Source organism: Drosophila pseudoobscura, chromosome 3, assembly GCF_009870125.1.
Source record: "Drosophila pseudoobscura strain MV-25-SWS-2005 chromosome 3, UCI_Dpse_MV25, whole genome shotgun sequence".
Lineage (NCBI taxonomy): Eukaryota > Metazoa > Arthropoda > Insecta > Diptera > Drosophilidae > Drosophila > Drosophila pseudoobscura.
Window position 1 is genome coordinate 13,838,372 of NC_046680.1, and position 15,787 is coordinate 13,854,158.

General features: G+C 54.1%; 2 protein-coding genes across 2 annotated transcripts in view; one reads left to right on the forward strand and one right to left on the reverse strand.

The window, feature by feature from the left end:
- Positions 1–15,787, forward strand: part of LOC6898564 (uncharacterized) — a 79,430-nt gene that overhangs the window by 12,793 nt on the left and 50,850 nt on the right. The gene's annotated exons all lie outside the window — the stretch shown is intronic.
- On the reverse strand, positions 750–11,133 carry lov (jim lovell). Its single transcript, XM_004444204.3, has 4 exons — positions 10,596–11,133; positions 7,116–9,414; positions 4,600–4,731; positions 750–2,451 (listed from the first exon to the last, which is right to left on the reverse strand). The coding sequence occupies exons 2-4, from the start codon at positions 9,373–9,375 to the stop codon at positions 1,568–1,570; spliced, it is 3,276 nt and encodes a 1,091-aa protein (XP_004444261.2). The 5' UTR covers positions 9,376–9,414; positions 10,596–11,133; the 3' UTR covers positions 750–1,567.

Genomic DNA, 15,787 nt, shown 5'->3' on the forward strand with positions numbered 1-15,787 from the left:
GGGTCCACTGATAAGAGCATATTGTATTATTAAAAGCCAAATAATTCAGGTACCAGATCGATTCCCATCTACTGGCCAAGATGAACTACTGTACGCTCGCCCCGCGATTGATTGACATTCAAAGATGACTCTCATTTAACCTTTTATTTAATAACTTTTACTATTTATTGTAATGCATACACTTTAATTTTGTTTTTACTTAAATACGTTCTTGTGTGCTATCATATTTAATATTAAAATATTGTATGTGTGTTTCTTCTTGAGCTTATAAATTATTCACACTATTCGGGGGAAATCAATCGGATGATCGGTTCGATTGTTGTTCGATTTCTTTACAAAATAGATTACAAAACGGTTAGATCTGTGCGTGGGGCGAGTGGGGGGGGGGGGTTCCTTAAAGATGGATGCCTTTGATTTACAAAGCGGCGTCTGCGAATACATATTTTGTGGGTGGTGGGGGGTGGGGGGTGGGCGGTGCACGTCTATAGGGGAAGATAGGGGAACAGGTGCCAATGCCTGCTATACAAATAGAGATTGCCTAATAGAACACTTAGGACTACAACTAATGTTCGTATTTGTAATTCTTGTTTTGTTTTGTTTTGTTTTTTTTTATAAAATAACATTAAAAATTTTGGTACAGTCATCGGTAATCGGTCATCGGCAGTCGATAGATCGATATTATCAATACTACTAATTGCAAACGTTGCATTACAATCTACAATCTACGTCTGAGGAGGTGGTGAGGGGGGGGGGGGGGGGGTAGGGCTGTGGCGGCGGCCGGTGGTGGCCGTGGAATCTGTGGACCCACAGCCCAACCCCTGGAGTCCGTCTAATGCTGTCGGCTTGTTTGGTTACTTCTGCGTATTTACAACACTCTCTTAAACCTGGCTTGCACTTTTGATTATATACCGTTCGATATAAAACTTAAATAATACACAATAATGTTAATAATAATAATAATAATAATAATAGCAGATATTGCCTCAAATGCTTTGTAAGCTTTGTCGTATTCGATTACTTAAATGGAAATTAATCGCAAGTCTCGAAATAATAATATCAATAAATACACTATCGTACAATCGGGGTGAGGGGGTGGGAGTCCGGGTGTCCGGGTGTCCGGGAGTCCGGGAGTCGGGAATAGGAACTAAAAGCACCAGCAAATCGTATCCTTTGCTCAAACGAAACAAAATCATAATCAAATATTGTCCTTAGGGCTACGAACAAAACTAAATAATCGGTTAAGAATAGACATATTGCATTTCGATTCTGTTCACAGTTTTCAAGTCCGCAGCGGTGGCAGAGCGTGGGCGGCGGGGCACGTTGCAGGCGGCGGCGGTGGCGGGTGCGGGTGCGGGTGGGGGCCCTGCATCTGCATCTGGAGCTGCAGCGGCCGCTTGGCCCGATAGCGCTTCAGCTTGCGCCGGGCCATGAAGAGCGGGCCGGGCTTGAAGCTGAGCTCGCGACAGGCCATGTGGTGACCCAGTGCCGGACTCTGCTCCTGGTCGAGCTCGAAGGGCGGGAAGTATATTGGATTGGCAGCCCCGGTTGCCCAATCCCGCCACATGTTTCAATCCTGCCCTGCCCCCCCGCCATTCAGCTGCGTCAGGGGCGGCCCCGTGGCAGCCATCTCGCGCCGCTGCTCCAGCGATAGGGACATGCCCTGGCCGGCAAAGTCGTCGTCCATGGAGGAGGACTGCTTGGAGCCCACCGACTTGCAGTCCTCGTCCATTGTCACGCCCAGATGGTGCATGGCGGCCGCCGCATGGTGCCGCTCTGCCGGCGGCAGCAGATTCAGCATGCTCAACGGCAGTCCCGGGAAGCCGCCGGAGAAGTCGGGGTAGAATCCTTGCGGATTGAAGGGATTGAACAGGGCGTTGGGTCCGCCCAGCAGATCAGGCTCCGAGCTGCCGCTCCGGGGCCCGCCCGGCGGACCCAGTGGCAGTCCCAGCTCCAGGTCGAGTGGCCCCAAGGAGCCCAGGTCGCTGGGATGGGGCATGAGGGGACCGTTGCCACTGCCGGAGCCGCTGTGGGGTCCGTTGCCGTTGCCGTTGCCACTGCTATTGCCACTGCCATTGCCCGAGCTGCCCGAGGTGTTGTTGCTCGAGGAGCCCTTCTCCTTGTCCTTGTCCTTGCGGTCCTTGTTCTTCTCGCTCTTGCCGGAGCCGCCGCCGCCGCCCCCGCTGCCCCCCCCACTGATGCCCATCTGGAGCATCTCAATGGGTGGCCCGCTGATGCAGTCCTTGCGGAGCTGCTCCAGCTTCAGGCTCTTGCCGTACTTGCCGCGGACATACATCAGCAGGGAGTTGTACGGAATGCCGAAGATGCGGGAGGCCTGCGAGGTGGTCATCTTCTTGTTCCACACGTGCTGCAGGGCCTCCGTCAGCTCTGTGTTGGTCCACGAGCGAGGTGGTCCGCCCCGTGGTGCCGAGTGCTGTCCCTTGGGTCGTGGCACTGCAACAAAGAAGGGAACAAAATGTCGATTAGAAGGGAGGGGAATAGAGTGCAGGGAGGGCCCAGGGCCTGGGGCAAGGATGGTTGGAGGCGCCACAAACACACACAAATAGCGGAGCTTATCTTGTGGCTCAAATCTGCTAATGTTTCAATCTCTTGGCCCCATATGCTGCCTAGCCAGCTCTTCGGCTCAGTCGCCCATTGTCTGGCCCAGTCCTGCCTTCAGCTCGTACTCGTACACACCCTGCTATTGCAGGCACTCGCACTCGCACTCGTACTCGTACTCGCACAAAGAGCGATCACCTGGAGACCAGCAAACAGAGCAAGCGCTGCGGTGGTTCCCATCCAGGCACCAGCCCCGGCACCGGCCCCAGCACCGGCTCTCCTTCTATATGCAAATTACGACTAAGCATCGACTGTGGCGTCACATGCACCGCTAAAACTCAATTTAGATCCCCCAGATATCGACGATGCAACAGCCACAGCCACAGACACAGCCACAGGTTGCTTTCATGACTCTGTCGATGGCTGTGTGACAATGGCCGCCCGAAGAGCATGCCGCATGCCGCATGCTGCATGCTGCATGCATGAAGACAAGTTTGGGGCAAGCAGCACTCGTAATTCCGATCCGACTGATCATATTCATTTTCCTTTAATTTCGAGTGATCTCCCAGGAAGGAAACTATGGAATTTCCAGGGAATTTGGCTAATACCAATACCCGAAATAAATGTAGTCTTTCCAGCGAAGACAGCCTCCTTTCGGTACGGCGCGGAGAGCCACAAAACAATCGCCAAATGAACAAATGAATGTGAACAAATCAGTTAATCACACCCACACGGCTGCAGGGAGGGCCAAGGAGGGTCGCAGGGGGGCGCAGAGGGAGAGGAAGGCAACGTGGAGAGCTCCAGCTCCAGCTTCAGCTTCAGCTCCAGCTCCAGCTCTAGATCGGTATCAGTGGTTGAGTGGAACGGGTTTTAGCCGATTTGCAATAAAGAATATCGTGTTATACGCCAGATTTGCGTTTTGTTTACCGTCTTACATTGTTGTAATTGTGTTTGTGGGCAGATGGCAGATAAGATAGACCATTGAAAAGCTCTCTGGTCTCTGGTATCACGATTTTGGCTTTGATGGCCGATTGACCAGAAAATGAAGCAATTATCTCCAGTATGAGACTTTGACCTCTTGAATCGGGGCGCCTCAACCCACACATGGACCAGCACTTAGCCGCGTCAACGTCAGATCAAGGGGGGTGGGGAGGGGGGGAGCTCACATGCGGATTGTGGCACTTGTGGCTTGTCAATCACCTGGCAATCACAGAAGGAATCTAATTGATTTCTGAACCACATTTAAGAGTCGAATATAGAGAAAAACTTCATTGCTTTCTGAGGTTTCACTTGCATCACATGGAGCGCAGGTCTAGAGGGGTCTAGGGGGGGTCTAGAGGGGTCTAGAGCGGTCTAGAGGGGACTAGAGCGGTCTAGTGGGGTCTAGAGGGGTCTAGGGGGTAGGGGGGCTCGCTCGCCCATTTGTCAATCAAAAAAAGCGACGTTTACGCTTGCGCTTTCGCGTTCACGCGATATGCATAGGTGCACATGTTGCCCCATTGAGGCAACCAATAAAAGACACAAAGAAACAAACAGCAAACACAATTTCTTGAACAGGAAAACCACAGAAACAAATTTACCGCCTCACATGATCGCATCTGGAACGATCTGGAATGGAGGAGTAGGATGTGGCATGAGAGGGAGGGGGGAGGAGGAGGGGAAGAGTGGAATATCAGCGAATGCTGTTTGCTCTTTTGCCAGAGATCGGCCACAATTTAGGCACAATTTGAAACCGGTTATGACCCTTTCTATTTACTCTTCAATTACTCAAAATCGATCTGGAGCTGCCCCCAGCTCAAAGACGTGCAACAGAGTGGAGCGAGATAGGGAGGGGTAGGGGCAGGGGCAGGGGTAAAGGGCAGCAGCGCGAGATCAATCAGTCAGGTGTGAAGTATTGGCAACAAGGAAGGGAACCCGAATGCCATGCCATGTCTTGCCCTGCCATGCCTTGCCCCAACGTGATTGAACCTTTCGAGGGGGGGGTTTCGAGGGGCTAGAGGGACTAGAGGGGCTAATTAGTTGTTTGCTCATTCTTGTACTTACTTTTCTTCTTGAGGAACGGCGGTGGTCCGCCGGGCATGTCCCGCGGATCGCTCATCTCCATGAGCGGATTGTAGAGCTTGCCGGGATCGATGCCGGGCGGAAAGAGGCCGAGCGGCGAGTCCAGGCCAAACACTGCGGATAGAAGAGCATTATAAGAGTTAGTGAAAAGCCCTGATTCAAATGAGAGTCCAAAGAACGAGTGCACTTGGCCCTGTCTCGCGTAAGCGGGTAATTTTCCGGCTCACTGATTAGCCGGGACGAACAATACGGCGGATTCCGGTAGGGACGGACGCCAGACAATAGTACGTCGTTATCCCATTAATATTTTACGCTCGGAGCACACTTCTACACATGAGTGAAACAATTGAAGCGCTGATGAGGCGCAAACGAGGGCAGGCACGAAGGATAGCCAGGCTCTGCCCCAGACGGAGCGTCAGGCGAGAGGCAACGCGTAATATTGACATTGCATAAGTCGCGCCGTGGATGCCAGGACGAAGACAATGCAGGAGCATGTGACTGAGGGCTGGGTGGCTGGGTGGCTGGGACTACTGGCTGTATCTGTGTCTCGAGGATGTGTTGTATCTGCCGCATAATGACACAAATAACGAGCGCACATTGTTTGGCTCTGTGACTCTCAAGTAGACATTACAACACTCCGCTCCGTTCCGTTCCGCATACACGTAATATTTTCCTTTGCTTTTCCTTTATTTCTGCATTTCTTTTGACGGCGTGCAGAATTAGTGGATTTCCTTTCATATCTTCTGAAGGGGTCTACAACAGATAGACTTGTTGTCTTCTAGCCCCCACAGCGGCCCGTCCGCAGCTATTAGTTCAATGATTTTCACGCCGAAAATATATTTCGCCGAGAAAAAATAAATCACATTCCCCATACGAGCGGTGGTAAGTCTCTTCCTGCGATGTCTGCCAGTCTGGGGGTCGCCATGGGGTAGCCTGGGCCTGGGCCTGGGCAGGACCTGGTCCTGGGTCACAGGTACAAGGAGGAATCCTCACGGACTCCCATTTGCTGGGTAGACTGTCACGAGTACAGGGTAAAAGGCAGTCCATGCCTCGGCACAATTCTTTGGCTTTACGTCTGACTTGGCCTGTATCCTTGTGACTGGATCCTTCATTGCCTGCAGCCTGTTTATGCAGTAGTTAGCGACTTCAGTGCACCGCCACTGCCACCGCCACCGGCGTGGGCCCCTTGCCTTCGTCCTTGCCACACAGCAGTCCCTGCTGATATGTTGGCTGAAATTTGTGTCGCATTAAAAGGTATTGCGCTTCCTGCCTTCCTTTCCATCCACTTGTGCATTTTCGTACAATTTTTCATATTTTTGTGCCTTAATTTATTTTATATCCTGTGTGCCAGGTAAAGGTCCTGGTTCCTGGGTCTCCGTCTCCCCAAACGGATATTATTAATATGAATATCGCGCGACTTGTATGCAAAAAGCAAAATAAAGGGAAGCCCAGCCACGAGATGTCATATTCCTTCTTCGAGTCGGTCCCCCCCTTTTGGCGTTCGGGCCTTTGGATTCTTATTTATGCCACCGACGCTGCCAAAGTTGTTTGCCAAAAGGTTTAACTTGTGCGCTCCGGCATACTTTAAGCACAACACATGGAAGGGGGGGAGGGGCTCGGGGCACGGTGGAGCAACTTAAAAGTCATTTCGCTAAACGTCTGCTGACAGTTTGAACCCAGTCTCCTCACATGTTGCAACAGAGACACAACATAAATTTCTTGCGCTTTCTGCACGCAATGCCAGAGCCCCCCACCCCACCCACTGGCACTCCCCCCCCCCCGTCGCGCTGGGGGCCACCCTTGGCACCTCAATTTGCGGCTGACTCTCCCCGTGACATAAATATACCCACAAAAATATCGTATAAAACGCAATTGAATTTATTTCGACTCGGCCGCAAATCTACCCCCAGACAGTGGCAGTGGGGGGAGGGCGGCAGGGGGGAGGGGGCCTGAACCCGTCACATTATTGGAAGCCCATTGCCCTGTCATTGCTTTTCAATATTTCTTACGGGCTGTCTGCAGCGCAAACTTTTTTACGACTTAATTAGTCTTCGTCCCCGGCCCCCCTCCCCCCGATGCAGGGGGCTGCCTGAGTTGCCTGGGATCTTAAAGCCACCTGCAACTGCCACTTGAATGCTGTCGAAACGGTTCAGGACCTCTGGGAGTCGCCAAACAGGTGACATAAGCCTCAAAAGAGGGCAACTCAAAAGGCCAGGGAGGAGGAGCCCTAATGTGCTTAGAGGAGCTTTGCGACAAGAGGACTTCTCCAAGGATACTCGTCTCTGGCAGGCACTTTGATGTTGCACAGAGGCCACATGTTGCATGCCACTCCAGCACTCGAGCACCGAGGGCTCCAGGAAGGTGTCCTTAATGGGGGCCTTCCGCTGGGTTCCTGGTGCACCGCCCGACCTGACCCCACCCGACCTGGCCGATAACCCAGTGACCTCTTTGGACTCGAAACGGACGAAGCTCGAAGCGTAATCAAATCATGTACTCACTGTGCGGCGGCGTCAGCGTCATGGCGGAGGACATGCCGGGAAACGGCAGCGGCGATGGCGGATGCGTGTGTCCAGGATGTCCGTCCTGCTGATTGAAGTGTCCGGGCAGGCTCATCGGCGAGGAGGGGCCGAACTCCTTGGCAAAGTCCTTGCCGAACTCCTTGCCCAGCTCCTTGCTGAGCCGGTTCATGCTCTCCTCGAGCCGCTCGTGCGGCGCCTGGCCCGGACATCCGCCGCCGGGGCCGCCACTGGTGCCGGGCGGCCCGCCGTTGGGTCCCCCGAAGGGGGACATGCCCATGGGCCCCAGCATGCTGTTGGCAAAGGCGCTGTGGTCGCGCGGGTCTCGCGGGTCCCGCTGGTGCATGGCAGCGGCCGCAGCCGCCGCCGCCAGCGACATCTCCATCTGGTGCTCCATGTGGTGGAAGGGATGCTCCCCAGCGCCGGCGGCAGCCACGGCCGCAGCGGCTGCGGCGTGCATCTGGGCCTCCAGCGCCTCCATGTGGCAGGGCGGGCTGTCCGGGAGGCCGGGCGGCCGCATCCCAGGCGGCGGGAAGCTCAGCAGTCCGTTGCCCCCCGCCGAGCAGCTGGTGGGCGTGTGGATGGGCGTAGACGAGGCGTTCGGGTTGGCGTTCAGCTGTCGGATGTCCTTCAGGGAGAGCATGATCCGCTGGTTGTTGTCCTGCAGCTTGCTGCTGTTGTTGTTGTTGTTGTTGTTGTTCGATTCACAATCGGATGAGTGGGCGGTGTGGGTGGTGTGGCCGGTGTGGCCGGTGTGGCTGGTGTCCTTGTCCTTCTTGGTGGTGCAGAGGTCCTCGGGCCCGTCGCTGGGGCAGGGGGAGGGGATAGGCGACATGGCTGCCGCATTGGCGGCCGCCACAGCCGCCTGGCGCCTCAGCTCGTTCGTCGTGTGTATAAGCTCTTCAATGTCCTGTTCCTCCTCCTCGTCCTCCTGATCCTGCTCGTGCTCCTCTTCCTCCTCCTCCTCCAGCTCCTGCTCCCGCTCCCGCTCCCGCTGCTGCTCGTGCCGGTGGCTCTCGTTGAGATTCAGAGGCTGCTCGCTGTCCTCGGGCTTGGGCCGCTTCTCCTTCGGCTGCTCCTGGGACGCCTCTGAGGCCCGCGAGGACTCCTGCTGGCCCTGGCCCTCCTCCTCCTCCTCCTCCTCCTCGCCCCGCTCCATTCTCTCGAGCAGCTCGTGCTTGATCACAGTTTGCAGGGGTTCCGCCTCGGGCTTGTTCAGGGCAAAGTCGTGCGAGACGTCGCCCGAGCGACGGCGGGGTCGCGCCTGCTTGCGTCTGGGCATCGGCGAGCTCCCGCCCAGCTCCTGGTCGCTCTCGAGCTCGCGATCCCGCTCGCACTCCTGCTCCCTCTTCCGGCGCAGACTCAGCGCCGCCATCGAGCTCGCGGGGTGGTTGCCGAAGAGGTGCTGCCTGGAGGGCATGATCAGCTTCCCAGCCGCCGCCGCTGCCGCCGCCGCAGCCGCTGCCGCTGCCTGAGAGGCTCGCACCATCGACGGCGAGTCGTCCTCAAAGCTGGATGAGAGCATCGAGGCATCGAGCAGGCCAAAGTCGTCGGGCGACGCCGCTGGCGTGGGTGTGTGCTCCGGAACGGAGCTCTCGACGAGTCCCCGCACCTGCAGCGACTCCCCGGCCTGGATCAGGGTCTGCAGCCGCTGCTGGGGCACGCTGATCTCGCCGCGGTACATGAAGTCCACAATCGCCTGGACCACCCAGCCGCGGAAGTCCTTGAGCACAATCACCGGGTGCTTGCAGGGCGTCTCGGCGAACACGCGCTGGAAGAAGGGCGAGCAGGCGGACAGGACCATTTTGTGGGCCCGTATGGAGGTCTCCGCGCAGACCAGGGTCACGTCCACCAGCGTCTTGGTCTGCAGCAGGGCGTCGAAGGCCCGCAGGATGTGGTTCTGGTGGTTGTTCCAGCGCAGGCTGTAGTGATCCTGCGGGGCCGTTGCCACCACGGCTCCACCGCCCACCGACGTGGGCGTGGCCGGTGGACTGTGTCCGGCTGGCGATGTGTGGGCCGCCGCGGCCGCTCCAGTGGCCGTTTGGCTCATGTTCAGCGGCAGGGGCGGCGGCGTGGGCGGCGTTGTGGGCGGTGTGGAGTGCATGGGGCCGTGCTCGCTGGTGGGGGTCTTGGCCAGCAGTGGCAGGGGCAACGGTAGGGCCGCCACCTGGCGTCCAAAGTCGTTCATGTGGCGCGACGTCAGTGTGCGGCGTTTAATCAACTCCTCGGCGTCCTTTAACATTCCCCGCTCCAGTCACGTGCAAAGCTGAGCTCCGCTTCTCTGCAAAGAGATGGAGAAAGAGAGGGAGAGGTGTTAGAGGGGGGAGCAGAGCTTAGGGATAAGGCGCGTAATGTATTCTCGTATTCATGACATATGCTGTGGGGCAATATGTGTGATAATATGTTAATGAGTCGCGGCATATATCATATTTTTTCGGCAACACGCGGCAGGCAGGCAGGACTCAGGCAGGAGGCAAAGCAAAGCACAACAAAGGCCAAGGACCAGACAATCACAGTTGCTACGTGTCGCGGCGCATATCCTTGAGGATATCACATGCAGATGTGTGATGTGTGATAATGGCTTTCCTCTGCCACGCCTGCCCCTCCTGCCACTCCTGCCGCTGTTTTGTCTCTTCATTGAGTGTGTCCTGATTTGGTGTCTACAGTGGCGTGAATCGTGTTTATTCCCAGCAAAACAACGACGCCAAAAAGCGTTAATTGGACCACAGATCCTTCATTCATTCACTCATTCACCCATTCACCCATTCAGTCCCCTTTGTTCATGCCCCAGTCGCACCCACAGTGCAGTCGCACCTCTCAGTGCGTGGCATCTAATTAATTCAGCAACTGTGTGCTCTCCCGTGCTGCCGTGCTGCGTGTGTGAATTTTTAAAAGAGTCACCAGCTGCCCGACTCGCTCCGCCGTGAGCCAGAGACGCGTCCTTCCAGCGACTTCTTGATGCAAAATTAAAAAACTTTACTAGAAGCGTAAGCAAAATAAACATTTTTATTTGCCGTAGCTGCTGCATCTTTGGGGGGGGGCTGGGGGCAAGGTGCCACTGGTGGGTGGGACTGTGGCAAAGCCACAGTCAGAGCTGGAGCGAAAGGATAACCACGCTCTAGTGCAACAATGTGCAATTAGCAGGGAACTGCTCCGGTCGGCTCTCTCGCCTCTCGCCTTTCGCCTTCTTGGGTTCTTCGGTTTTTGGCTTTGGCCCGTATCTCATTTGCGGTCCCCCGGCAGCTGAGACAACATTTTTATTTATTTATTTTACTTTCCTGTCGAGTGCTGGCGACAGGTAAAAGCAAGTTAGTGGCACGCCAGCCAGCCAGCCAGCCAGCGAGGCATTCGAGTTTTTTAATTAATTGTAAAGTAAGTCGCTTGAATCTTTCCTGATGGACTCTGTTTTGGCTCGAATTTAATGTCAAAATTTAACAGGGAACATCCTTTCACTTTACATACCGCATCTACGAGTTTTCGCAGCAATTTTCAGGGGAATATCCGTAGGGAATACACTTTAAACGTTGATCCAAGACTGAACACAGTATCCTTTTTTTCTCTTGCTCAAAAGGGGAGAGGGGGTGGCTTTCACGCGTGTGCGGAACAAGCGACCGTCTGCAATCTCGTCGAAGGTTCGCAACAAACTGAATGCGAGGTCTATGCAAATATGCACCTATGAGAGGCAAGGCAAGGGCTGCCCTCGCCACGCACCACACACGCACCCCGCACCCCGCAACCCGCACCCCGCACACACATGCAACCCCGAAACACCGCCAGCCACCACTCGATGTGTCTGCCGGTCCGACTCTGTGTACCCAGTGTTTGTGGGCAGGAGCAGGATCAGTCGAGATCAGTTGCTCTCAAATTGCCCCTCGCACGACCTGCCATAAAATTTCCCTCTTCCACGGCCTTGCAGGTGATAATCAGGTGCGTGCACACAGAACAACAACAAATAAACAGAAACAAAGACGGGCCGAATAGGTAGGACGGGCAGGACGGGCAGAACGGGCAGGACGGGCAGGACGGGCAGGATATTTATTCTTTAATGGCCGCTGACAGACAGGTCGAAGGCTACGCGCCTGTGTGTGTGTGTGTGTGTGATTCTGTCGATCCTCTCGATTTGGCCATCAATATTCGCGGAAACGCGGCTGGATTGGGTTTCCCGTGAAATGTTTCGCATATGCTTCTTTATGACGTGCCGTGGCGGCACTTGCAACACTCGAAAAACACACACACTTTCGGCCAAAGTTCGGCCAAAGTTCGTTGACGGTCTTTATGGGAGTAAAGCCTTTAAAGGCTGCCCAAAACTCATGGAACTGTTGCCAGAAGGGCAATGGCACTGAATCCTTTTGATCAAAGCACTTTGAAACGATCGTTTCTTTGGGGTCCTTCCCCTGGAACATACATTTTGCATCCACTCGATTGTTGGTTTGGGTTTTGTATTGGCGTCGGCGTCGGCGTTGGGGCTATAGACTTCCTTTGAACATCGCAACGGTTAGCGGTTGGCCAGTGGATAGTGGCTAGTGGATAGTGGAAACGGTTAACGTACGAGTGCGAGTGTGTGGCGCCGCGCGCGTGTGGGGTCGTCGCGTGTAGATTCGAACCGTTCAAACGTCACGAAGCGACTAATTCAAATGATGTCGGGCCCGGCCCGAAAAAACACAGTAACGTCGCAGCAAACAGAAGCAGCAGCAGTGGCAGTGCCAGCAGCAGCAGCAGTGGCAGTGGCAGTGGCCGCGGCGGAGGCGGTGGAGGAGGAGGCCACCCCCCCAGTTGCCACGCCCCTAGACCGCGTATGTTGCAGCCGCCCACGTACGCGCACACGTATGAGCAGCGGGCAACAAACAGTGAAAGCTTGCGAAACACATGAGGATGCTACGTTCGGCAGGACGAAGGCGAAGCCAGGACGAAGATTGGATCGGGCAACGACGATGCAGCGACGTCGACGTCTTTACTCCTTCGTCATATAAAATATACATACATATATTTTGTGCCTTATCACAACAACAACAACAACAGCAGTAGGAGCAGCAGCAGCAGCAGCAGAAGCAGCAGCAAGGATGTCCTCGCACGTCACGTACACCGAAAAAAATATTTATTATACATATATATGTATGTATGTATGTACATGTGTATCTGTATACGAAATACATTTGCATACACATGCGTACCCGATGCGGACCCGAAGGCCACACAACCGACAGCCGAACGCAGCGACAGAAACGAACGGAAGCGACACGAAGCGGCAGCAAAAAAGAGAACGAAAGAGCGAATCCCATACACACACACACATGTGGAGGCTTCGAACGCTCGTAAAGAGTAATAGCCACCACCGGGAAACAACAACAACAACAACAACAACAACAGCCACCCACCCACCACCATATACCACCCCGCCCCTCCCACCCGCCGCTCTGGCGCTGTTGTTGTTGGCCCACATGGAGTTGTCACACGTTGGCCGCCAACTGCGCGTGAGTGTAACATTTTTTAACGGGCACCCCTCCCCCTCCCCCGCCGCACCACCCACCAAAGGGAAGGCAACGCCAGCGTCGACTCTCTCTGCCGCTGCCGCTGCCTCTGCCGGCGTCAACATACTCGTATATCCCTTTGCTGCCCAGCTTATGGAAATTTTCGAAAAGCTGCGAGTTGAGTTTTTCCACGTCTCCCGTAGGAGAAAGACAGAGAGAGAGAGCCACAATCGTCAAGAGAGAGAGAGAGAGAGAGGTAGATGGCGAGAGAGGGAGAGAGATAGTTAGAGACCTAAACAACGTACGTGGATGGGGGTGTATCTGTGTGTGTGTGTGTGCTGCCCTCACACATGTACAACTCTTCTGCTCATCAGTCTTGGGGGCAGAGCAGCTTTTTTAAGCTTTTCCAGCTGCTGGAATTGCTGCCGCCGCTCTGCCGCTCTGCCGCTGCCGCTGCTATCTTGCTATCCTTGTCGCATGTGCTCAGTTTTTAATATGTTATCTATTTCGTGCCATGCATGCGAGCAGCGTTTTACATAAGAGAGACCCGCTCCACCCCCCTCCCCCCACCAACAAAAAGAAATCATATACACAACATATTGCGCACACACACACACACACACAGACACACACATCCTTTGCAGGGAATACATATGTCTCTCGCTCTCTGGCATGTGTGCGAAAGAGAAATGAATGTGAAAAAAGTATACGTATGTACGCGATGCGATGTTCGGAAAAACCAACCCCTGGCCAATCGCGATTTTCATCAAATGCGGAAAAGCGGTTGTGGGGACAGGGACGGCGGACAGGGATGAGGGTGGGGTAGAGAGGGTGGGTCATATGAGCACGGTTTTTGCAACATTTCGATTTGTTGGCGCAAATCTCTCGCCCACCAATACCAACACAGCAGCACATAGGACAGGATACGGCACACACATATGTACGCCCACATGTGTGTGGCAGGCAGGCAGGCAGGCAGGATAGATGGATGGATGGATTAGTCGAGGGGTCAGCCGAGGCCAGACATTGGTCGAGGCGCTGAGAAGGCTACATGTGTGTGTGTGTGTGTGTGTGTGTGAGGGCTAGAAAGATGGAGGGAAATGCATCCTTGCAGATACATATGTGCAAATGATGAAGATTGACCGAGGGGGGACCCCTCTTGGACTCATTTCTGGGCCCTTTACAGCCTACTTTCCTTTGCTTTTGTTTGCCTTTGCCTTCTTTCTCTTCTGCTTGCAGTTCATTTGCATATTCAGACTTGTTTGCCTGCGCTTTGTGCCCTTTTTCGCCATAAATTTTAATTGTCTTTCTTCGATTTTTGCAATTTGCTGGCAGGGCAGACAGTGGAGGCCCAGTGGAGTCGCAACTTTTGTGCCTGTCTGTCCGCCCATTTCTCCACTTTCGCCACTTCCTCCATTTCCGAAACTTTTGCCCTGAAGTCAAACAAAGCTGTGGCTTTGCTGCTGCCGAGTTTTCCGAGATTTAATAATATTTCGCCCCTAGTTTCGGGGGAGTTTCGAGCGCCGGGGAGTGCCGTTCAATCAGCCATAAAACTATCCGAAAAAGTGGTGCGCATATTTAATGAGGAAGCGTCCATATGTCGACTAACCAGGCTCAAATTTTCAGATCAGATCGGATCGGTTCGGATCGGATCGGTAGAAAAAAAAACCAAAACTGCACGCATGCGCGATTCGATTATGCAAATGTGGGCGACGGGGCGACGGGGCGACGGGGGGACGGGTGGACGGGGGATATGCAAATGCAGTTCAGACAAAGAACAAATAAAGGATACGTTTACACATTTTTTACACCTTCGAACAAAGCGTCGAGAGCGAGTGATAGAGAATGGAACTGATTCAAGGGGTTGGCCCTGGTCCCCTGGTCCCTGCACCTCTCTGCACCAAAGGGGTTCCAGGGGGTACCAAAAGGGGATTTATTTCGATTTTATGCAAATTGGGTTTTCAACTATTTCGAGGGAGCGCTTGCCGCTGCTGTCTGCCGTGTGCCACCGCTGAAGGTCTGCCCGCGACAGCGGCTGCTGCGTCTCTGTGCGGAAAGCCTGGAAAGCCCGAGTGGAAATTTACATTTTCATTGCCCGAGCCGGAGCCGGAGCCGGAGTCGGAGCACGCTTTCCGCGCCACCCCTTTCCGCGTACGTTTTCGCAGGACACGTGCGCATGTCTTTGGCCCCCGAACGCAGTTATATTTTTCGTATTTTCCCTGGCTGCTCAATTTTTCACGCTCGCGAAAATGAGCGCGTTTGGAGAAGATGAATTGTAGGGGGGGTGGGAGGGGGGGATGCGCCCTTTCTCTCTCTCCCTCTCCCTCTCCCTCTTCATATCTTTGCTCTCCCTCGTTATCCTTTAGATTTTCAAGCACATAGAGGGGTTGGGTGGCTGGGGGGGGGGGGGAGGTAGGTGCGCCCGTTTGTGATAAAGGGGTTCTTGACTCGCCTGATAATTATGAAATGTATGAAATTCCCTTTTGTATGGGTTATATACGAGACCCCCCCACTGCAGTGGCTGGGCAGGGTGCAGGGGGATGGCGATGGGGATTCTGGTCTGCTTGCTACACGAGCCCTTCTGGGCTGGGGTGGAAGCCGAGCAGGAGCCGCCATAATGGCCAACATTTACTAATTAAGAGCTCACAAGTTGCTCCATGTCCGCCGTCCCCCGGTCCTCCCCCCCTGGAAGGCTGGCAGGCTGGCAGGCTGGGAGGAGCGTGTTTGGAGAGCTTCTAGCTTCTATCATTAAATGTAAAGATGGCCGGAGAGACAGCTCTGGGGATTGGGTGATTATTAATGCATGTTAACGAGGTATCAGGTGGCCAGAGCGAGGCATCCACAAGCCTTTTTCCAGCACTAATCTGGGAATCAACTATACACTCATCTGAGAACCACATGGAGAATCTTCTCGAAGATCAAACAGAATCGAAAATGGGCTAAAATACGCCTTAAACACTCTGTCTAAAGGGAAAAGTCTGTCGCCCCGCCCCCCACCTGCCGGAAAACTCAAAAGTCTGGTCAAAAGTTGACAAGACGAGAGACAAAAGCAAACGGAAAAAAGTAAAATTTCTATGCAAGAAAACGCATAAAAACAAAGCTCATAAAAAACAAAAAAATTACTCGCCGGACAGTGGGAAAAACAAGGAAAGAAGGAAAAATCAATGCGCTACAAGTTGACCACAA

Excerpts from the sequence above, each read along its gene's own strand:
- lov (XM_004444204.3), bottom strand. The coding sequence starts at position 9,375 with ATGTTAAAGGACGCCGAGGAGTTGATTAAACGCCGCACACTGACGTCG. Across the intron at positions 4,732-7,115 it reads GACGCTGACGCCGCCGCACA|TGTTTGGCCTGGACTCGCCG; the intron begins GTGAGTACATGA and ends TTCTATCCGCAG. Across the intron at positions 2,452-4,599 it reads GCCGTTCCTCAAGAAGAAAA|TGCCACGACCCAAGGGACAG; the intron begins GTAAGTACAAGA and ends TCTTTGTTGCAG.